Source organism: Macrobrachium nipponense, chromosome 13, assembly GCF_015104395.2.
Source record: "Macrobrachium nipponense isolate FS-2020 chromosome 13, ASM1510439v2, whole genome shotgun sequence".
Taxonomy (NCBI): domain Eukaryota; kingdom Metazoa; phylum Arthropoda; class Malacostraca; order Decapoda; family Palaemonidae; genus Macrobrachium; species Macrobrachium nipponense.
In genome coordinates, this window is record NC_087206.1 from 102,685,133 (window position 1) to 102,703,063 (window position 17,931).

The 17,931-nt window shown below is 44.0% G+C and overlaps 1 protein-coding gene across 1 annotated transcript in view; it reads left to right on the forward strand.

Moving 5' to 3' along the window:
• Positions 1-7,663: 7,663 nt before the first annotated feature.
• LOC135225411 (G patch domain-containing protein 1-like) overlaps positions 7,664-17,931 on the forward strand; it is a gene marked incomplete in the record, with an annotated part of 225,305 nt that continues 215,037 nt past the window's right edge. Inside the window, 2 exon segments of the mRNA XM_064264747.1 lie at positions 7,664-7,974; positions 8,953-9,089. Of these exon segments, the coding sequence (XP_064120817.1) occupies positions 7,664-7,974; positions 8,953-9,089 (448 nt within the window).

Sequence of the window (17,931 nt, forward strand, 5' to 3'; positions counted from 1 at the left end):
ATAGCTATCCTTCAGGTGCCAAGATCGATGTTGCTGTCCCTTGGAACAAGGCATCTGAAGGAGCTAGGAGGAGGTTCTCATGAGGTTCGATCATGGAGAGGATAGATGTGTAGCAAGACGTGGCAATTTCTCTCCAGCTTTTACTGCATTTAACTCTGCTCAACTTTCACTCGCATTCATGCGAAGGAAACAGTTTCAGGAAATGAATGCTTTTTTTGACAGTGAGAACACCACAAGTTCAGGGAAGAAGCAGGCAACAGTCAATCCTCCTTAATTTTTTTTTTTCCCCTCTACTTACATTGGGATGAACACGAGAATAACGGGAACGCTATGGAATCTACTCCCCAGAGTTCGAATCTGAGAGACTATGCCTGTGTATGTGGCATCACCATATTTGGTGTACACCCAGCATGTGACATCTATGACTCCTTCTGCTATGGTGTCATCAGTGCCACATATTTTGGGGGTGGAAATTTCCGCCTCCTCCTCCAGGCTGTTGTCCTCGCTCCCCCAGCTGGTGGTGAATGAATAACCTTTAAGGGTAAATACGCCCTCCACCTGAAGACGCCCTGGATGGAGAGATATCTGACATGCTGACGAATCTGATGAAGAAGAGGTCGAGGAGAAGCGAAAAAAATGATCGTCTTTCTCCCCTTTTCCCTTCGTCATCGTAGTTGCCGCCTCCTACACTTCGACTTCTGAGGCTCCCCTGCTGAGGAAGAAGATGGTCTCCCCCCTCCTAAGAAGTCTAGCTTTTTTTAGAGACTTCTAAGGGCCTGTCTTGTCATACCTGGCGAGACAGATGGGTCTTCCGCTGGTCCTCCCGTTCCCTCGGGAATGGCAACTGCCTCGCCACCCCTGGGGCGTGCAGGGCAGGGACCGCAGAGGTACTAGCTATCACTAGTTCTTCTGCTCCTAGTCCAAGAGGCCTACCTCTAGGACCAGGTCCGTCTCGGGTGCTCATTCGCGAGTTCTCTGAGTGTATGCTCGACAACAGGTGAACGTGCAGCTAGAGTCGGTGACGCTGAGTTTGCTCATTGTCCCTTCTAGAGCACGGTGCAGAAGGAAGGTGGAGTTGCTCAGGTGACTCCTGCTTTGCCGATGATCGCTCATACAGTGATAGTACTGGGACTGTCTTGGGTGCTCGTTAGCGAGCTACTCCGAGTGTGCGCTCACCTGCAGGTGAGTGTACAGCTAGAGTCGGTGACACTGAGTCCACTCACTGTTATGTTCCTTTGGGCACTGGGTGAGAAGAAAGGTGTGAGATTGGCTTAGGTAACTTCCGTCTTGCAGATGATCACTTGTATAGCGATCACCCTGATCCCAGGGCTGACGTGATGGTTCAATATACCATCACGTCTCGAGCACAGTTCAGAGGGAAGGTGAGAGTTGCTCAGGTGACTTCTGCCTTGCCAATGTGATGGTCCAGCAGGACCGTACGTGCGGGAGACCAGTAGGAGGTCCCCTGGTCAGTCTTTTGTAGTAGCTTCTGCTTCTTCTGAGACTTTGACACATCGTGAGGATGGTGGCTACTCTTGTCACATCATTAGACGCTATTCTACACCCGATCCACAGTCATGTAACGTGACCAGACAGTCCGGGTCTCGAGTAGCGATTTCCCGGACTGTACGGAGTGTCGATACCATCCTCAAGGGAGTGTTTTTATGCAGGGAAAACGTTTTTCTAGACTTGCAAGCCAAATCATCAGTTTTTTGGTGACTGCTTGCAACCTGCACCGGCTGTTAGTTCTGCAACCTGACCGAGCAGGAGCATCAGATCTTCCTCAACTGGCCCTCAACCTTCTCACCATCTAATGAGAGGAATGTGGTGATCAAGGGGAACCGTGGAGATTGCACCCCCCACAGTTCGGCCACGAGAGCAGAGGTGCCCGGCACGGTCTTACCACCCGAGTTGGTATATGCTCGAGTGGTTTGGGGAGATCACAGGGAGAAGTCTGACGAGGCTCTTCCTTCGGAAGAAGGAGGAGCTAGGGAAGGAATCGCCCTGGAAGGACTTAGCAGTCCTTCTTCCCTGGACTCAGTGATTCCAGAGATGCAGGGGTTCCTTGAAGAGGTCACAGCACTGATTTGTCAGCACAGTGGCTTTAGGGAAGGATCAGTGGTTACTACCGCTGATTGCCCTTCGCAGGGAGTGACCCTGGTCCTTCTTATCCGAAGTGTGTTGGACCGGCGAACAATCTTGTCGTAGGACAGGAGAATTCATGCAGGTCCGACAATTGGACAAGTTTGCTTCCCCCTCCTCTGCCTCGTCAATGGCACTTCTTATGTCCTCGGAGAATTCTCTGATGACTAACAGGGGTCTCCTGGTTGGATCTGGGGTCCAGCACAGTACCGAAGGCTGCAACTTCTTCAGAACCGATAGTTCACTTGGAAGGCTGGGCCTTCAGGAGACTCAGTCGGTCTGATGGTGGGGTTGTTTTCCTACCCAACCCACCGGACTACCAACCAATGCCAACCTGGTTTTTTAAAGGAAGGATGCTGTCTGGACTTTGTAGCCAGGGTGGCTGGTATAGAGTTGGCATTGGGTCTGAAGATGGACTGTAACTGGGTGCCTCCTCTCTCTTCTCAGAGATATGGTGGACACTACGGTGGACAAGCGGAGGAATAAAGAAACAACTGTCTTGTCTTCCAGGCAGTTGCCAAGACATACAGACCATCTTGCGCAACTGCGGCTATGCTCGAAGCCAGGCAGCTAGTCCTCTGGCTCCCAAAACCACTTTTCGTCGAAGGGGACACGAGGTGGGACCCAGCCTTTCTCTCACTCTGGGAGGGGAACACAGAATGCCAACCATGCTGAGGAAGAAGGCTGTGATAATCGTTTCGAGAGCCTTCATCGAGTTTCTACAACTGCCTCTGCCCGGTGGAAAAGGCTACGAGGGGCTGGAGACCGGTGGTATCTCTCTCCCTTGAGCCGATTCGCTCAACAGACTTGGGTCACGATGGAGGCGGCTGGCTTCGCGCTCGCCTCTGTCGGGGAGAACGATTTCATGCTTTCAGTGGACTGAAGGATGAGTATTCTTGGATACCCGTCCATCAGTCCCACAGGAAGTACCTCCGCTTTATCCACGAGGGCACGGGGTTCCAATTCAGAGCAGTTGGCTTTGGATTCTCAACTGCCCTTCAGGTGTTCACATGAGTGTCCACACCAGTATCAGCTTGGGCCCAATCAGTTGGGATCCAACTCCGGAGGTATCTTGACGAGAGGTTAGTACTGGCAAGTCATCACTCCCAGTTACCAAGAGTAGAGATTGTTTTTCTCTTGACGTGGTCATGATCTGAGGATTGTGGTAGAGTCGAGAGGACAGATCTCTTCCCCAAGCAGAGGATAAAGTACCCGGACGGGCTAATTGATGGATCAGCAAGTTCGGGAGGGTAGCTCATCAGTTTTCTGTTTAGACAGGAACAACCAGGTCGGCTTGGGCAAGTTGTGATCGATTTCATGTCGTCCCTGAGAAGTAGTCCCTTACGGGAGTTCTTTGCCTTCGGTCTCTGCATAGAGACTGAGGGGGTGTAGCGCACAAACCCAGAGTCTGCAATCCTTCCTTGTACCTCTCACAGTGGAAATGAGGAAGGAGTTAGCCTGGTGACTGGACGACAGGAAACTTGTCATAGGAGAGGTAATGCACTCTCTCCCTCCAGACATGCTTCTGTCCTGGAATGCATCAAAGGAGGGGAGAGGTGCACACCTGTAGTTACTGACAACAAGAGTGCGAGATCGACACGACAAGCACCTTCTCAGCGTCCTGAATCTTAAGTTGGCATTTTTTCAGCTCCCTAAAGGTTTGGATTTGAATGATGAGGCACTCATGGTGTTGATGGCCAATAGCACCACAGTGGTGGCATACATCAGCACGACGGGGGCGAGGGGGGGATTGTTGGTTGACAATGCAGGTGAACAAGCAGACTACAGTTCACTGGACAGAGCTGTCAGCCAGGTATGTCCCTGACACGAGGATGGAATGGCACAAGCTCAGCCACCAGAATCAGGTGAATGGGGCAAACGTTCTTTCACCCAGACGGGGACAGAAAGACTGCTTGACCTATGTGTCCAGGAGGGGATCTGTTCGCCATCCGGCACAACAGAAAACTCCCAGGATATCCTCTTGTCATATCGGAACCCATAGGCAGCTGCAGAGGGAGCGTCCCAACACCTGTGGGAGGACCTCGAAGTCTACGCCTTTCCCCGTTCTGTCTGATTTGCAAGGTTATCAGCACAGTTCTAGCCACCAGCAAGTTTGGATGATCCTAACAGCCACCAAATGGCCTCAGGCCCTTTGGTATCCCGATCTGAGGGCCTGTTTCTCTTCGGAGCACCGCAGGAATTTTTTCCCCCATGGCACAACCTTCAGGTTCAACCACACGTAGATGATACTGCTCGGCAGTACTTTCCCAGTGTCTTCACAGCTGGCGGTTGTCCTCCATCTCTTGCTAGTGAGGGGGTTTCCCTCACCAAGTAGCAACAGAGATGGCAGGTTACTTCGATCGGTCCTATACAGCAGTGTACCAGGGAAAGTGGTCCATCTTCTGTGGTTGGTGCTGTAGATGGGGTAGTTCTCTGATCAGAGCCACTCTTTACAGATCGTGGATTGCCTATCTCTCTTCACCGGGAAGCTCCTCTCTGTCTCAATGGTTAAGGGCGGCAACCTGGCCCTGGCCTTGGTCCCCAAAACCTCAAGGATTGGAGGTCTCCTCTCCGATGGAGATGTCCCTCCGATGAGGAGCTTCAAGAGGTCTTGCTCGCTCAAGGAGCTCAGGCCCCCTGAGTGGGATGTGACTTTTGCCTTAGGAATTTGACTTGCAAAACTACGAGCCTCTCCGAGAGTTGTCAGATAGGGATCTGACCGTCAAGACCATCTTTCTGCTAAACCTAGCAGCGGCGAAAGGGTGATCGAACTTCACGACCTCTTCAGGGGCGTGAAACACTCGAGGGGATGGGGGATCGACTACGCTCGATTTTGTTCTGGATTTAGTGGCTGGGACTCAGAATCTTTCGGTCCCTGACGATAGGTTTGAGTCCTCACGATTCCCTCCCCAGAGGTCTTCAGTAGCAAAGAGCAAGACGGATGCTACTTTGTACCATTAGAGTGGTAAGGCACTATCGAATGAGAGCTCGTCCCCTCAGACTTGAGGGGGACTCCTCTTCGTTAGCACCGGGGTGACCAAGAAGGAGGCGTTCAAAGAATACACTCTCTTTCTGGCTCTGTAAGATGATTAGGGAAGCGTACCCCTCCAAAGGGAGTTTCGACATGGGTACTTTCCTTCAACAACCCACAAAGTCAGAGATCTTTGATTTAAATTTTCAACATTGCAAGAGGAGAGCCCCATTTGTTTTCCTTGTCCCTACCCCCCCTTTTTTTTATTATGTCTGAGCTAGACAAGGTTATGAGTGTTCTTAATATAATACTAACAAACATCCAAGAAGGGTTGAGAAAGGAAAGTCGGGTGCTGACGCCGTTGTTTACAACTGTATTCTGTTCAAATTCTTACAACAAACGATGACAACAAGTCATCGGAAAATCTTACAGGATCACAAAACAGTAACAATCACTTATTCTTAAAACCTACTCAACAATTACAAAGGCAAATCACTCAAATTAAAGCAATACAATACAATTAATAATAATGCAGTATTTCAATAAACTTAGATTATTTAATAAAATTCATAATTCAAATGACATTAAAGAAAACGTTGAAACAGCAAATTAAATGGCATACTCAACTAAATAAACAAGTAAAGCCTTTCGCAAAGTTAATTCCAACAATGAGGTTACCATTTGTATTAGTATGGATTAGAAAATGTTATAAATATTTATAGGATTTTTAAAATTGTATTACATTGGAACCTCTACATATGAAAGTCCCTACTTACAAAAAATCCAGGTTACGAAAGCAAAGACGAAGATTTTTTTGCTTCTGTATATGAAAATAATTCAGGTTGCGAAAGGGTAAAGTCCGAGATTCCCCCGGACCACCGAGAATAATTTTAAAACTCGCGCGCTGCCAACTGAGTAGACTTGCCACCATCCTCCCGCTCTCCCATTGGTTCCTGATGCTAGTCACCGCCGTAAGATCCTGCTCTCCTATTGGTCAGCATCTGTCTCATCCCTCTACGTATAGGCGTCCTTCGACCACTTCGTCGCATCAGTGTTATCGTACGCATGTGAAATTCGTTCGTTCACATAGATTTCTTTTGTTAACGTAAATTCGTGTTAGTGATTTTTCTTTCTTCGTAGTAAGTTACTTTATCATGTTGTGTGTGAACTTAATTAGCCCATGGGTCCCAAGAATGTTGCTGAAGTTCACGGAAAGAAGAGGATGCTTTCTATGGAGACAAAGATGGAGATAATTAAAAAGTATGAAGCGGGCATGTGATTGAGTGTGATCGCTAAGGAATATGGCCGAAATCTGTCGACGATAAGCACCATCCTTAAGCAGAAGGAAGCCATTAAAGCAGTTACACCTTCCAAGGGTGTGACTATTTTGTCCAACAAGAGTAGCCACATGCATGTTGAGATGGAGAGGCTTCTTCTTGTATGGATTAAAGAGAAATAAATCGCTGGCGATACGATAACCAAGATGGCAATCTGTCAGAAGGCCAGTGTTAGTTTTGGTGATCTGATTGCCCAGGCCGAAGACGACGGAGGAGAAGGACATCGACTGCAACCCCAGACTTTGAGGCTTCTCGTGGGTGGTTCGATAAATTCCGTAAACGGACTGGCATCCATTCGGTGGTGCAGTATGGGGAGGCTGCCAGCTCGGACACGAAAGTGCCGAAGCCGTTTATTAAGATATTCGACGAGATGACGATCAAGGAAGGCTACAGTTCTCAGCAAGTCTTCAACTGTGACGAGACTGGCCTTTTTTGGAAAAAATGCCTTGTCGGATGTACATTGTGGAGGAAGAGAAGAAGCTACCCGGACATAAGCCTATGAAAGACAGGCTTACTCTCGCACTTTGCACCAGTGCCAGTGGGAATTGTAAGGTGAAGCCCCTACTTGTGTATCATTTGGAGACTCCTCAAGCCTTCAATGCCCACAATGTGCTAAAGAGAAGCTTCCAGTGATGTGGAGGACTAATGCGAAAGCCTGGGTAACGAGACTTTTGTTCACCGAGTGGTTGTAAATCTGTGTTTCAGCCCGACAGTGAAGAAATTCTTAGAAGAGAAGCGCCTCCCTCTGAAATGTCTGCTGTTGTTGGGCAATGCCCCTGCTCGCCATCCTGGCCTTGAGGAAGATAACCTAGCGACGTATTCTTTTATCAAGGTTCTTTATCTTCTGCCTAACACCACCCCTCTCCTCCAGCCCATGGACCAGCAAGTGATATCGAACTTCAAGAAGCTGTATATAAAACATCTTTTCAAGAGATGTTTCGACATCACCGATACCACAAACCTCACCTTGCGTGAATTTTGGAAGGAGCATTTCAATGTTGTGATATGCATCCGACTCATCGATCAAGCTTGGCAGGAGGTTTCGAGGCGAACCTTGAATTCTTCGTGGAGGAAACTCTGGCCTGATGCCGTATCTGCCCGAGACTTGGAGGGATTCAACGTGGGCAAAGCTGATGCAGATTCAGAAACAGTTGATGATCCTAAAACTGTTTCGCAACCAGATCTTGACGAGATCGTTGCACTCGGCAAGTCCATGGGGCTGGTCGTTGATGAGGACGACATAAATGACCTTCTCGAGGAGCACCAAGAGGAGCTTACGACGGATGACCTGAAGGAGTTGGAGGCCATGCAACATAACGTCATTCAAGAAGAGTTCTCTAGCAGTGGCGAGGAGGAGGAGGAGGACTCTATGACAACGGCAGCAATTAAGGATGCTTTAGCTTCTTTTCATAAAGTGCAATCATTTGTAGAAAAGAGACACCGTGAAAAGGCTTACACAGGTCATTTGCTTGCGCAGTTCAATGAAGTTGGCCCGAGTCGCTTCAGGAACATTGTGAAAAGCAGGCAGAAGCAATCTTCCTTGGATAGTTATTTTTTAAAGAGGCCTTTATTAGTAGTAAGCAAACAGGAAGGTCCAAGTGATATGAAAAAACAGAAAGTTGAAAGTGGTGAAGAAATTGAAATTTTGTGAAAAACGTAAAGTATAAAAAAGTAAAAAAAAATGTAAAAATCAGTAAAAGGCAAAAAAAAAGAAATTTAATTTTAAGTTTTTTGTAAAGTTGTGTTAATGTTTTCTGCCATTTGTTAATGTGTTTCGTAAAGTTTAGTGTTAACATTTTCTGCCATTTTTTAATGTTTCGTAAAGTTAAGTGTTCCTGTTTTCTGCCATTTGTCCTCCTCCTCTGCTGCCACTTTCAGATATCGCCTCACTCAAAAGGTAAGGTTCCATATTTTACTACATATGTACGTACGTACATGTACGAACAGTATTTCTTGTACCCTGTACAATAATATATTATATTTACAGATACTACAATAAAGGTTATGTTAGGTATTGAATGGTCCAAATTGTTGTATTTCATTGTTTATTGGTCAATTTAGCTTTATTATAAAATTTACTGTGGGGTTTTGTAGGGCTTGGAACGAATTAGGCAATTTACATGTAAAACGTAGTTCGAGATACGAAAAAATCAGGTTACGAAGGCCGCTTTGGAACGGATTAATTTCGTATCCTGAGGCACTACTGTATAGTTTTTTAGCTCACAAATCAAACCTGTTTTTTGTGTGGTGTCTTCAAACCCTGGGAATGAAAGTGAGTGCTGCCTATTACTTGTCAGTCACATGAGATACATCCAGTGACTCATAGTTGCCACCAGTCTACAATCATGTGTTATCTTTGTTTGTGATTTAGATATGCCTTTTATGAATTAACATTCATTTCCTCTTACACATGGTTTTCATTATCATTCCATTAACTGCATATAGTGTATGTTAAACTGTATAGCACTACTTAATACTATTATCACAAAACTTTTCTTTTAGGGAAACAATGGGTATGAAATTGCTGCGTAAACTAGGCTGGAAGCCTGGGCAAGGTATTGGACCAAGAGTTAAACTTCATCAAAAGAAATTGGCACAGGTCGAGACAAAGAGGATATATGGCTGTCAGTTCCCTCAAGGTAAGGAACTTAATTTATATCATCTTCAGTTTACATAGCAGCATTTTCTGCAGTATGGATAGTGATTGAATAATTTAAAAATATATCATCAAAGAATTTTAATTTTCAGAGACTAAAGTTCTTTTAGAAACCTTTCAAAATTATTGTTAAAAAAATCCCTTAGTTTAGTAGATTAAGTTTTTATTCATTATAGTATATGTAGCTGGTGTAAATGCTGAAACATGTTGAGTCCCAGGTCATAGCCATTAAAAGAATTGATATTGGTAAAACCAAAGCTGGAGTCACTCTGATTAGATCAAGTTTATATATTCATGGTGGTGATACTTTACTATCTCTTAAAACCATGTTCATCGTACATATATACAAAACATTGTTTTATATAGGAGTATCCTTCAGTACAAGTATGAAATGTTTGAACTTGGTAACCAGATAGTTAGCTGGTGGCTAAGGGGTGTGAATAGGGGATAACTCTCACTCACCCGCCATCTCTAAGTAGTTTTTCTTCAGCTGCAGTCAAATGAGTAATGTCTCACTGCTCTCCTTCCAACTACTAAGTCGAACTTTGTTTTTTTTGTACATGAGAAATGGTATCATACTAAGAGGAGTGAAGGGCTTTAGCAAGAGTTGTGAAACTTCATTTTGGTGTAGGTGGATTCCTACTGTATAATGTTTACTACTGTTGTAGGGAAGCATTTACTTACTGCTAGTGGGAGGTTCTTAACACTTAAAACGCCTTTTGGACGTATTATACATCGACTAAAATTGTCTGTCGGGTGCTAATCGGATATATGGTACGTCGACTACAAAAAGTTTTTTAAATATTCGCAGAAAAATTGTTATAGGCCTAGTTTGTGAAAAATTTAAAATCACGCACCTTGAGGGATGCTGGGAGTTCATGGATCAAGCTGTTGTTTTGTTTACAAGCATTACCCAGGTGCGCATGTGCGAATTTATTTCTTCTCGCACTAAAAAGCGTCAGCGACACATCTCAGAAATTCTTTCGTCACTTTGATGTAATTTTTGCACCGTTTTATATTAACCATTACATAGAGTTTTATATATGAAAATGTGTGCAGTTTCATGTAGAATACAACAAAAAACAACCCATGGTTGTAGCTTTTATCAGTTTTGAAATATTTTCATGTAAATCACGATAAGTGCCAAAATTTCAACCTTCGGTCAACTTTGACTCGACCGAAATGGTCGAAAAATGTAATTGTAAGCTAAAACTCTTACATTCTAGTAATATTCAATCATTTACCTTCATTTTGCAAAAAATCGGAAAACTCTAGCACAATATTTCGATTTATGGTGAATTTTTGAAAAACACTTTCCTTATGTCTGCGCACGGTAACTGCTGAAAATCTCAGAAATTCTTTCGTCAGTTTGTCGTAATGTTTGCACCATTTTATATTAGCTGTTACACAAAGCTTTATATATGAAAATGTGCACAATTTCATGTAAAATACAAAAAAAAATAACTCATGGTTGTAGCTTTTATGAGTTTTGAAATATTTTCATATAAGTCACGCTAAGTGCCAAAATTTCAATCTTCGGTCAACTTTGACTCTACCGAAATGGTCGAAAAAGGGATTTCGACGAAGGAAAAATCTATTTCTGGGCAAGGGCCCGTGTCGCCCAGTGAAATATCCTTTTAGTTCATATTTCTAAGGTAAAAATGCTAACATTACCAGAGAAAAAACCAAAATGGAATGTCAGAATATTCTGACTCGCTCACCCTAAATAAAAAGAGGGTGTCGGTATGGTTCTGGGGCGAGTGAAACCACTACCATGGGCCTCTTGTCATTTAGATCTCTCCTTCACAAAATCCTCTTGCTAGAGAGAGCTGATGCACAGCCCGCACCAGCGACTACTACTACCTGCGCTCCCACGCCAACACGAGCGCCTCTAGCGGCCATCCTTGAATGTTGGAAGACCAAGCTTGCGCAGAAGGGTGGGAATAACAAGGGGGGGATTTCACTGGGCGACACGGGCCCTTGCCCAGAAATAGATTTTTCCTTCGTCAAAATCCCTTTTCTGGGCTCAGTCCGTGTCGCTTCGTGAAATAGTACCAGAAAAATGGCCACAAGCTTGGTAAGACTCAATTACTATAAGGTAAAAAGAAAAACGAAATACATAAAATGAGTATAATCCAGAGTAATTAATACAAAAGTTATCGTATCAACACTTAACATAACTTACATTAATTAGGTTAGCCTTAAGATTAAAAACAGAAATCCATAAATTTAGGCTTATGCTAACTTACGATAACTTAAACTAGATAATGCAAAATATATACAAGTGTGAGTATTCCTAGCAAAAAAATAAGGAAACATCACGATATAGTCTTGGCAGCTAAGGCTCAAAGGGGTAGAACCTGGTGGTAGGATCACAGGAAGGGTGTTAATGAGGCAGGTAGAAAGGAGATCTGGTCTACGACTAAACTACTTAGACAGTGTTAGGGAAACTGTGTTTCCTGCTGCCACTGCTGAAATTTAAGAGATTCTAAGGATTTCAGGTAGTGGCGTCTGAATACTGTTGGCGACTTCCAGCCTGTATACTTTTTTAAATCATCGAAATTCATGTATTGGAAATAATTAATTGAGGTGGCTACTGCTCTAATGTCGTGGACTTTGGGAAATGAATCTGGATTTGCTTGTTTAATAAAGTATAGGATATGTTGTCTAATTCCTTTTAAGGAAATAGTGCCACCTTTTTCCCTCATGAATAAGGGACCTGAGGATCTATTAGATGTCCTTGAGAGATAGGCTCGTAAGGTCGTTACTGGACATAGAGTAGGGTCTTGAGGAAGAGGAGGTATCTTCCAGGGGGTCCACCTCATTAAAGGATCCTCATTTTTGGCAAAAAATTTCCGATCTGGTGAGAGGAGTACGTCTCCTGAAGGGAGAAATTCGATATGGCCTGAGTCTCTAGAAAGAGCCGACAGTTAAGATATTCTGGCTCCTGAAGCCAGACTTAGAAGGAATAATGTTTTCCTTAGGAGGGGTATGTAATTACATGACTCGTTGTCAAGTATCTGAAGAAGGAGATAGCCAGGTTAGTAGTCATGGTTCGAGATTCTGTTTCCTTCAGGAAATTTGCTAGCTTTTTAACAGCTGCGTCATACTGACGTAAAGTTGATTCTCTTTTATCCGATTCTAAGAAAAGGATGTTTTGAGGATCAATGTCTGCATCCCTTTTAGCCGCGAACTTCATGAAGTCCATAAAGTTAGGGTTTTGAGAATTCCTGAGGAAGCGAACACAGTCCTCGTTTCTACTGGCTGAGACAGTTTGGGGTTGGGAATCCGTTGAGGTCGGAGACCCAATTCCAGAAGCAACGGAAACCAGTTGCTCTAGGGCCAGTCTGGGGCTACCAGAGCGACTTGTCCTTTGAAAGTCCTGAGTTTGTTCAGGACTTTCAACAGGAGATTCACTGGAGGGAAGATGTATACTTTCTCCCACGGTCCAGTTTAGCTATGGCCATGGCGTCTGTGGCATAAGCCAGAGGGTCCAGGTTGGGAGCCACATAGCATGGGAGCTTGTGGTTCGATTGTGATGCGAAAAGATCCACCTGGTGGCCTGGGACCTTTTGGCATATCCACTGGAAAGAGTGCCTGTCCAAAGACCACTCTGATTCTAGAGGAACTGAACGAGACAGGGCGTCTGCTATCACGTTCCTTACTTCAGCCAGGTGAGTGGAGGATAGATGCCATTTGTACTTCGCTGCTAGTGAGAAAATGGCTATCATGACATGGTTCACATGACTTGATTTGGATCCTCCCCTGTTGATGCAGTGTACTACTACTGCACTGTCCAATACCAGCTTGATGTGAGTTTTCTTGGCTGGTAGAAGCCTCTTCAAAGTGAGGAATACTGCCATGGCTTCTAATACATTTATGTGAAGCTGGCGGAACTGAGTGACCAAGTTCCTTGTACTTTCTTGAATTGAGTAGTAGCCTCCCCACCCGCTTAGAGAAGCATCCGTGTGGATGACCAACGCCGAAGGGGGGATTTTATCGAAACCCCTTTTTTTTTGGGTCCTGGTGCAGTTCTTTTATTGCACTATTTATATTCTCAGTGATGTTCAAAAAAATACTCAGCGTAAAATGGTCAGTGGAGACGAAAAACAAAAGGGAAAACTCAACAATATTTATTCACAACAAAAATAACATTAAGTCAACCTTGTGACTGAAAAGGACGTACACTAGTCCTCAAATAATCCCGTAGGATCCCTAAACGCTAAGAAAAACTAAGCCCTAGATAGAAACATGAGAGAGTACAAACGCAAGTATACATCTAAAAAGGAATATATTCATACCATGGCTGGCCAGGCCAAAATCCAAATATACCTATAACTATAAGCGAAAGAAAGAAGGTGAAGGATAAAAGTGAGAAAACACTTAAATTCCTACCTATAAATTACAATCTAAACACCCTATTATAACAAACATCAAGGCCGATAGGCCATAAGGACCATCAGAGTCTATAAATATAGCATTAATAGATATTATATATATGTATAGAAAAATAGATATATAAAAAAATCAACAAACTCCTCACACAAAACAGTGGAAACTTCAATCCAAATAAATTCAAATCGCCTTTAAGGAGGCCGTGATCCAATACATCTCAGCTCTGCAGACGAGGGAGGACATGAGTACTCAGGTAACCACAGGTGCAGGGGAGTCGGAGGAGGTCCTGCCCGACAACACAAAGACAAACTCCTACCTGGTATCTGTCTCCATACTTGGACACCTCACGAGCCAGATTGCTCCCTCAGCAGCAGCTTTAAGGTGTCCTTGGAGATAGACTGATGACTCCCGCCCAAAGCTCCTCTAGTGCCAGCAGAACACGATGGCACTCAATACCCTAGGGAAATATATATATATATCCACTAAGGTGGCAGTACGACGAAGTCGCAGGCGACAAAGTCAACTGCGTTCGAATACAGATCCACACGACGTCGCAGGTGACAGAAGTGTACCTGCGAAGGGCAGCTCCAAAAATAAGATTCAATGTTTTCCAATAATCGCCAGCTGCAGAGGTATCAGGAAGCAAAGGAAGGCCCGAACTAACTTTAGGCCGGGCACCGTCGTTTCCTAAAAGTCACCTCACAGGAGTCCTGCCGCACTCGAAAAATAAACAAACCACAATCGTTAACACGATAGTTCAAGCAATTAAGTGAGGGGCGGGGAGGAGGCGAGAAACTATAGCGTAAACAAAACACTAAACACTTACCATTAACTGCCTTAAGAAATAATGTACTTAAATCTAGAACAAGGTTGACTTAAATAAATCGGAAAATTACGTTACTCTAAATACCTTCCTCCCCGAGAAAATTTTTTTTTTTTTTTTTTTTTTTTTTTTTTTTTTTTTTTTTTTTTTTTGTTTTTTTTTTTTTTTTTTTTTTTTTGGGTGGACCTTAATGTTCATGTTTTCCAGGTCCTATGTTCTTGTCACGGTCGCCAACTTGTTACGAACCCCCTTTTTTTTGGGTCCTGGTGCAGTTCTTTTATTGCACTATTTATATTCTCAGTGATGTTAAAAAAATACTCAGCGTAAAATGGTCAGTGGAGACGAAAAAAAAAACAAAAGGGAAAAAACTCAACAATATTTATTCACAACAAAAATAACATTAAGTCAACCTTGTGACTGAAAAGGACGTACACTAGTCCTCAAATAATCCCGTAGGATCCCTAAACGCTAAGAAAACTAAGCCCTAGATAGAAACATGAGAGAGTACAAACGCAAGTATACATCTAAAAAGGAATATATTCATACCATGGCTGGCCAGGCCAAAATCCAAATATACCTATAACTATAAGCGAAAGAAGGAAGGTGAAGGATAAAAGTGAGAAAACACTTAAATTCCTACCTATAAATTACAATCTAAACACCCTATTATAACAAACATCAAGGCCGATAGGCCATAAGGACCATCGAGTCTATAAATATAGCATTAATAGATATACATATACAGGCGGTCCCCGTGGTTACGACGGTTTCCGGCTACGACGTTCCGAGGTTACAGACGCTTTTTCTTAAATATTCAATGGAAAATCCGTCCTGGGGTTACGACGCTTGTTCCGAGGTTACGACGCTGACGCTTCCGACGCTCCGAGTTAACGACGCTTTTAAAAAACGCATGCTATGATAAAAATCCTTTATAGTTTAGCACAGTATATAATAAAAATATGTTTTTGGTTACATTACAACAAAATTTTTGAGGTTTATGATGATTTTTGACACTTTTTTTTTTCGTATTTTTTGAATTTTTTAGTGACGCCGCATATGCGGAACTAGTTTGCGGGCGAATGAATACACTAGCTTGGGATGCGCAGTTTTAAAACAGTCCAAAAGCGCAAATATAATGAAAATCATTGCTTGTTTCCAGTACTAATTAATTAAAAAACTAAGTTTCTGGTTAGATTACAACACAAATTCCAAGGTTACGACGTTTTGTTTATGCTTTTTAACGATACCTCATATGCAGAACTAGTTTTTGAGCGGAGGTGCATAAATTAATTAACGCTATTAAACTGTATGGTAAATTGACCGAACAACGACCTCGGACGGTCGAGGACGCCAAGCGTAACAATACGAAAGGACGCCACTTCAATCGCGTGTCTGCCTGAAGTTCAGTCGGTTCGTGTGCCCAAAGACGTTGCTGTAAAAATTCCTTGCCATTTTCGCAAATTTTACAATGGACTCCTAAACGCCAAAGTACTTCCTCCGATGATAGTTCATCCAAGAAGAGGAAGGTCATCACGATGGAGGTCCAATATGACGTGGTAAAGCGTTCGGAGAAGGGAGAAACTAACACCGAAATAGGCCGTTCTTTAGGCTTGAGCAGGACCACGGTGGTAACCATTGTGAAGGACAGGGAACGTATTCTGAAGCATGTTAAGGATGCTGCACCGATGAAGTCAACGGTAAACGGTGATAAACGAGAAGCAACGTAGCCTGAGCATTGTTGAAATGGAGAAATTGCTCATGATCTGGCTTGGATGGGAACCAGAACCACAGCGACGTGTTTCCGGTGTGAGCTTAAGGGTGTGATCCAGAAGAAGGCTAGAGCGCTGCATGAGGCAGTAGTGAAACAAAAAGTTTGGGCGGAGGCAGTGCTGGTGGTGAATTTTACCGCGAGTAGAGGTTGGTTTAACCGTTTTAAGGCTCGTGCAAATTTGCATAATGTGAAGCTGCAAGGTGAAGCTGCTAGTGCTGATAGCCAAGCAGCAGAAAGTTTTCCAGGTGGTTTGGCTGAGATAATTAAAGGATGGTGGTTACACGGCTGACCAAGTCTTTAATGTGGATGAGACTGGATTATTTTGGAAAAGAATGCCAAATCGAACGTACCTTTCCAAGGAGGAGAAGTCAGCACCTGGCCATAAAGCTGGAAAGGAGCAGCGACTGACTTTGCTGTTTGGGTCCAATGCAAGTGGCGATTTGAAACTGAAGCCCTTGCTGGTGTATTTGGCCGAGAATCCCAGGGCATTCAAGGGCATTTTCAAGAGTCAACTCCCTGTGATTTGGAAATCAAACAAGAAGGCTTGGGTTTACCTTAATGGTCTTCGAAGATTGGTTCCAATGACCATTTCGTGCCAGCAGTGGAGCGGATGTTTGACTTCGAGGGTCTGCCTTTTAAGGCCCTCTTAGTCCTGGGACAATGCCCTGGTCACCCTTCAAATGTTTTGAGCGACATGCATCCTATGAAGGTGGTGTACCTCCCACCCAATACCACATCTACCCACTCTTGTACCTCCCTACCTCCCGCCCTCCCCCCTCCCATCAACCCACCCAATAACCACATCGCTGATACAGCCAATGGGACCAGAGTAATAGCTAATTTCAATTTCAAGGCTTACTACCTTAGAAGGACCATACGTTTTGCTTTGAGGGCCATAGAAGCTAACAAGGAGTTGACACTGAAGCAATTCTGGAAGGGCTACAACATTGCTGATGCAGTGAAAAATATTGCAAGTGCTTGGGACGAGGTGAAGACGACCACTTTAAATGGGGCCTGGAAGAAACTGTGTCCACAGTTTGTGCACCAGTTTTGAAGGCTTTGACCAGGCAGAAGACGTCGAGACTGTGACGAGGAAGATCGTAGGGCTAAGCAAGAGGCTGAAACTAGATATCTTGAACCTGATGATGTAACAGAGCTGCTGGCTTCCCATGGAGAGGAATTGTCTGCAGAGGGACTTACTTGAACTTGAACTTGAACAACAAATGATTGAGGAAGAGGAGGCGGCACCAGAGCCAAAACCAGGTCATTAACTGTGAAAGGCTTGTCAGAGGGTTTTGCTCATCTGGAGAGAGCCTTGGCTTCTTTTGAGGCAGAAGACCCTAACGTTTCTAGGTTTGACAAAATCAAGAGAGGAATCATGGATTTGGTGACTTTCTACAAGGAGACCCTGAAGGAGGAAAGCAGACGAAGAGAAGTGTGCAGTCCAGGCTTGACACTTTCTTTCACAAGTCTCCAGTACCACCACCTCCCACTCATAGTCCTAGTCTGTAAGGAATTCTGACTGTTTTACTAATTTATGTGATTTACATAGTGTACATATTAAAATGTGTAAGTTAATTTTTTAATGTAACAACTACTAAATGTAAGAGTAAATTGTAACTTCATTAATTTTCATCATTTGTAATTTTATTGCAGAAGTGGTGACAGTTCCAGATCCCCCTGTACTACCTGTGACAGTTCCAGATCTCCCTGTACTACCTGTGACAGTTCCAGATCTCCCGTACTACCTGTGACAGTTCCAGATCCCCTGTACCTGGACCCTCTGTAGCAGCCCGCCCACCTGTACGTGTACAATCAGGTTAAGCAATTTCATTT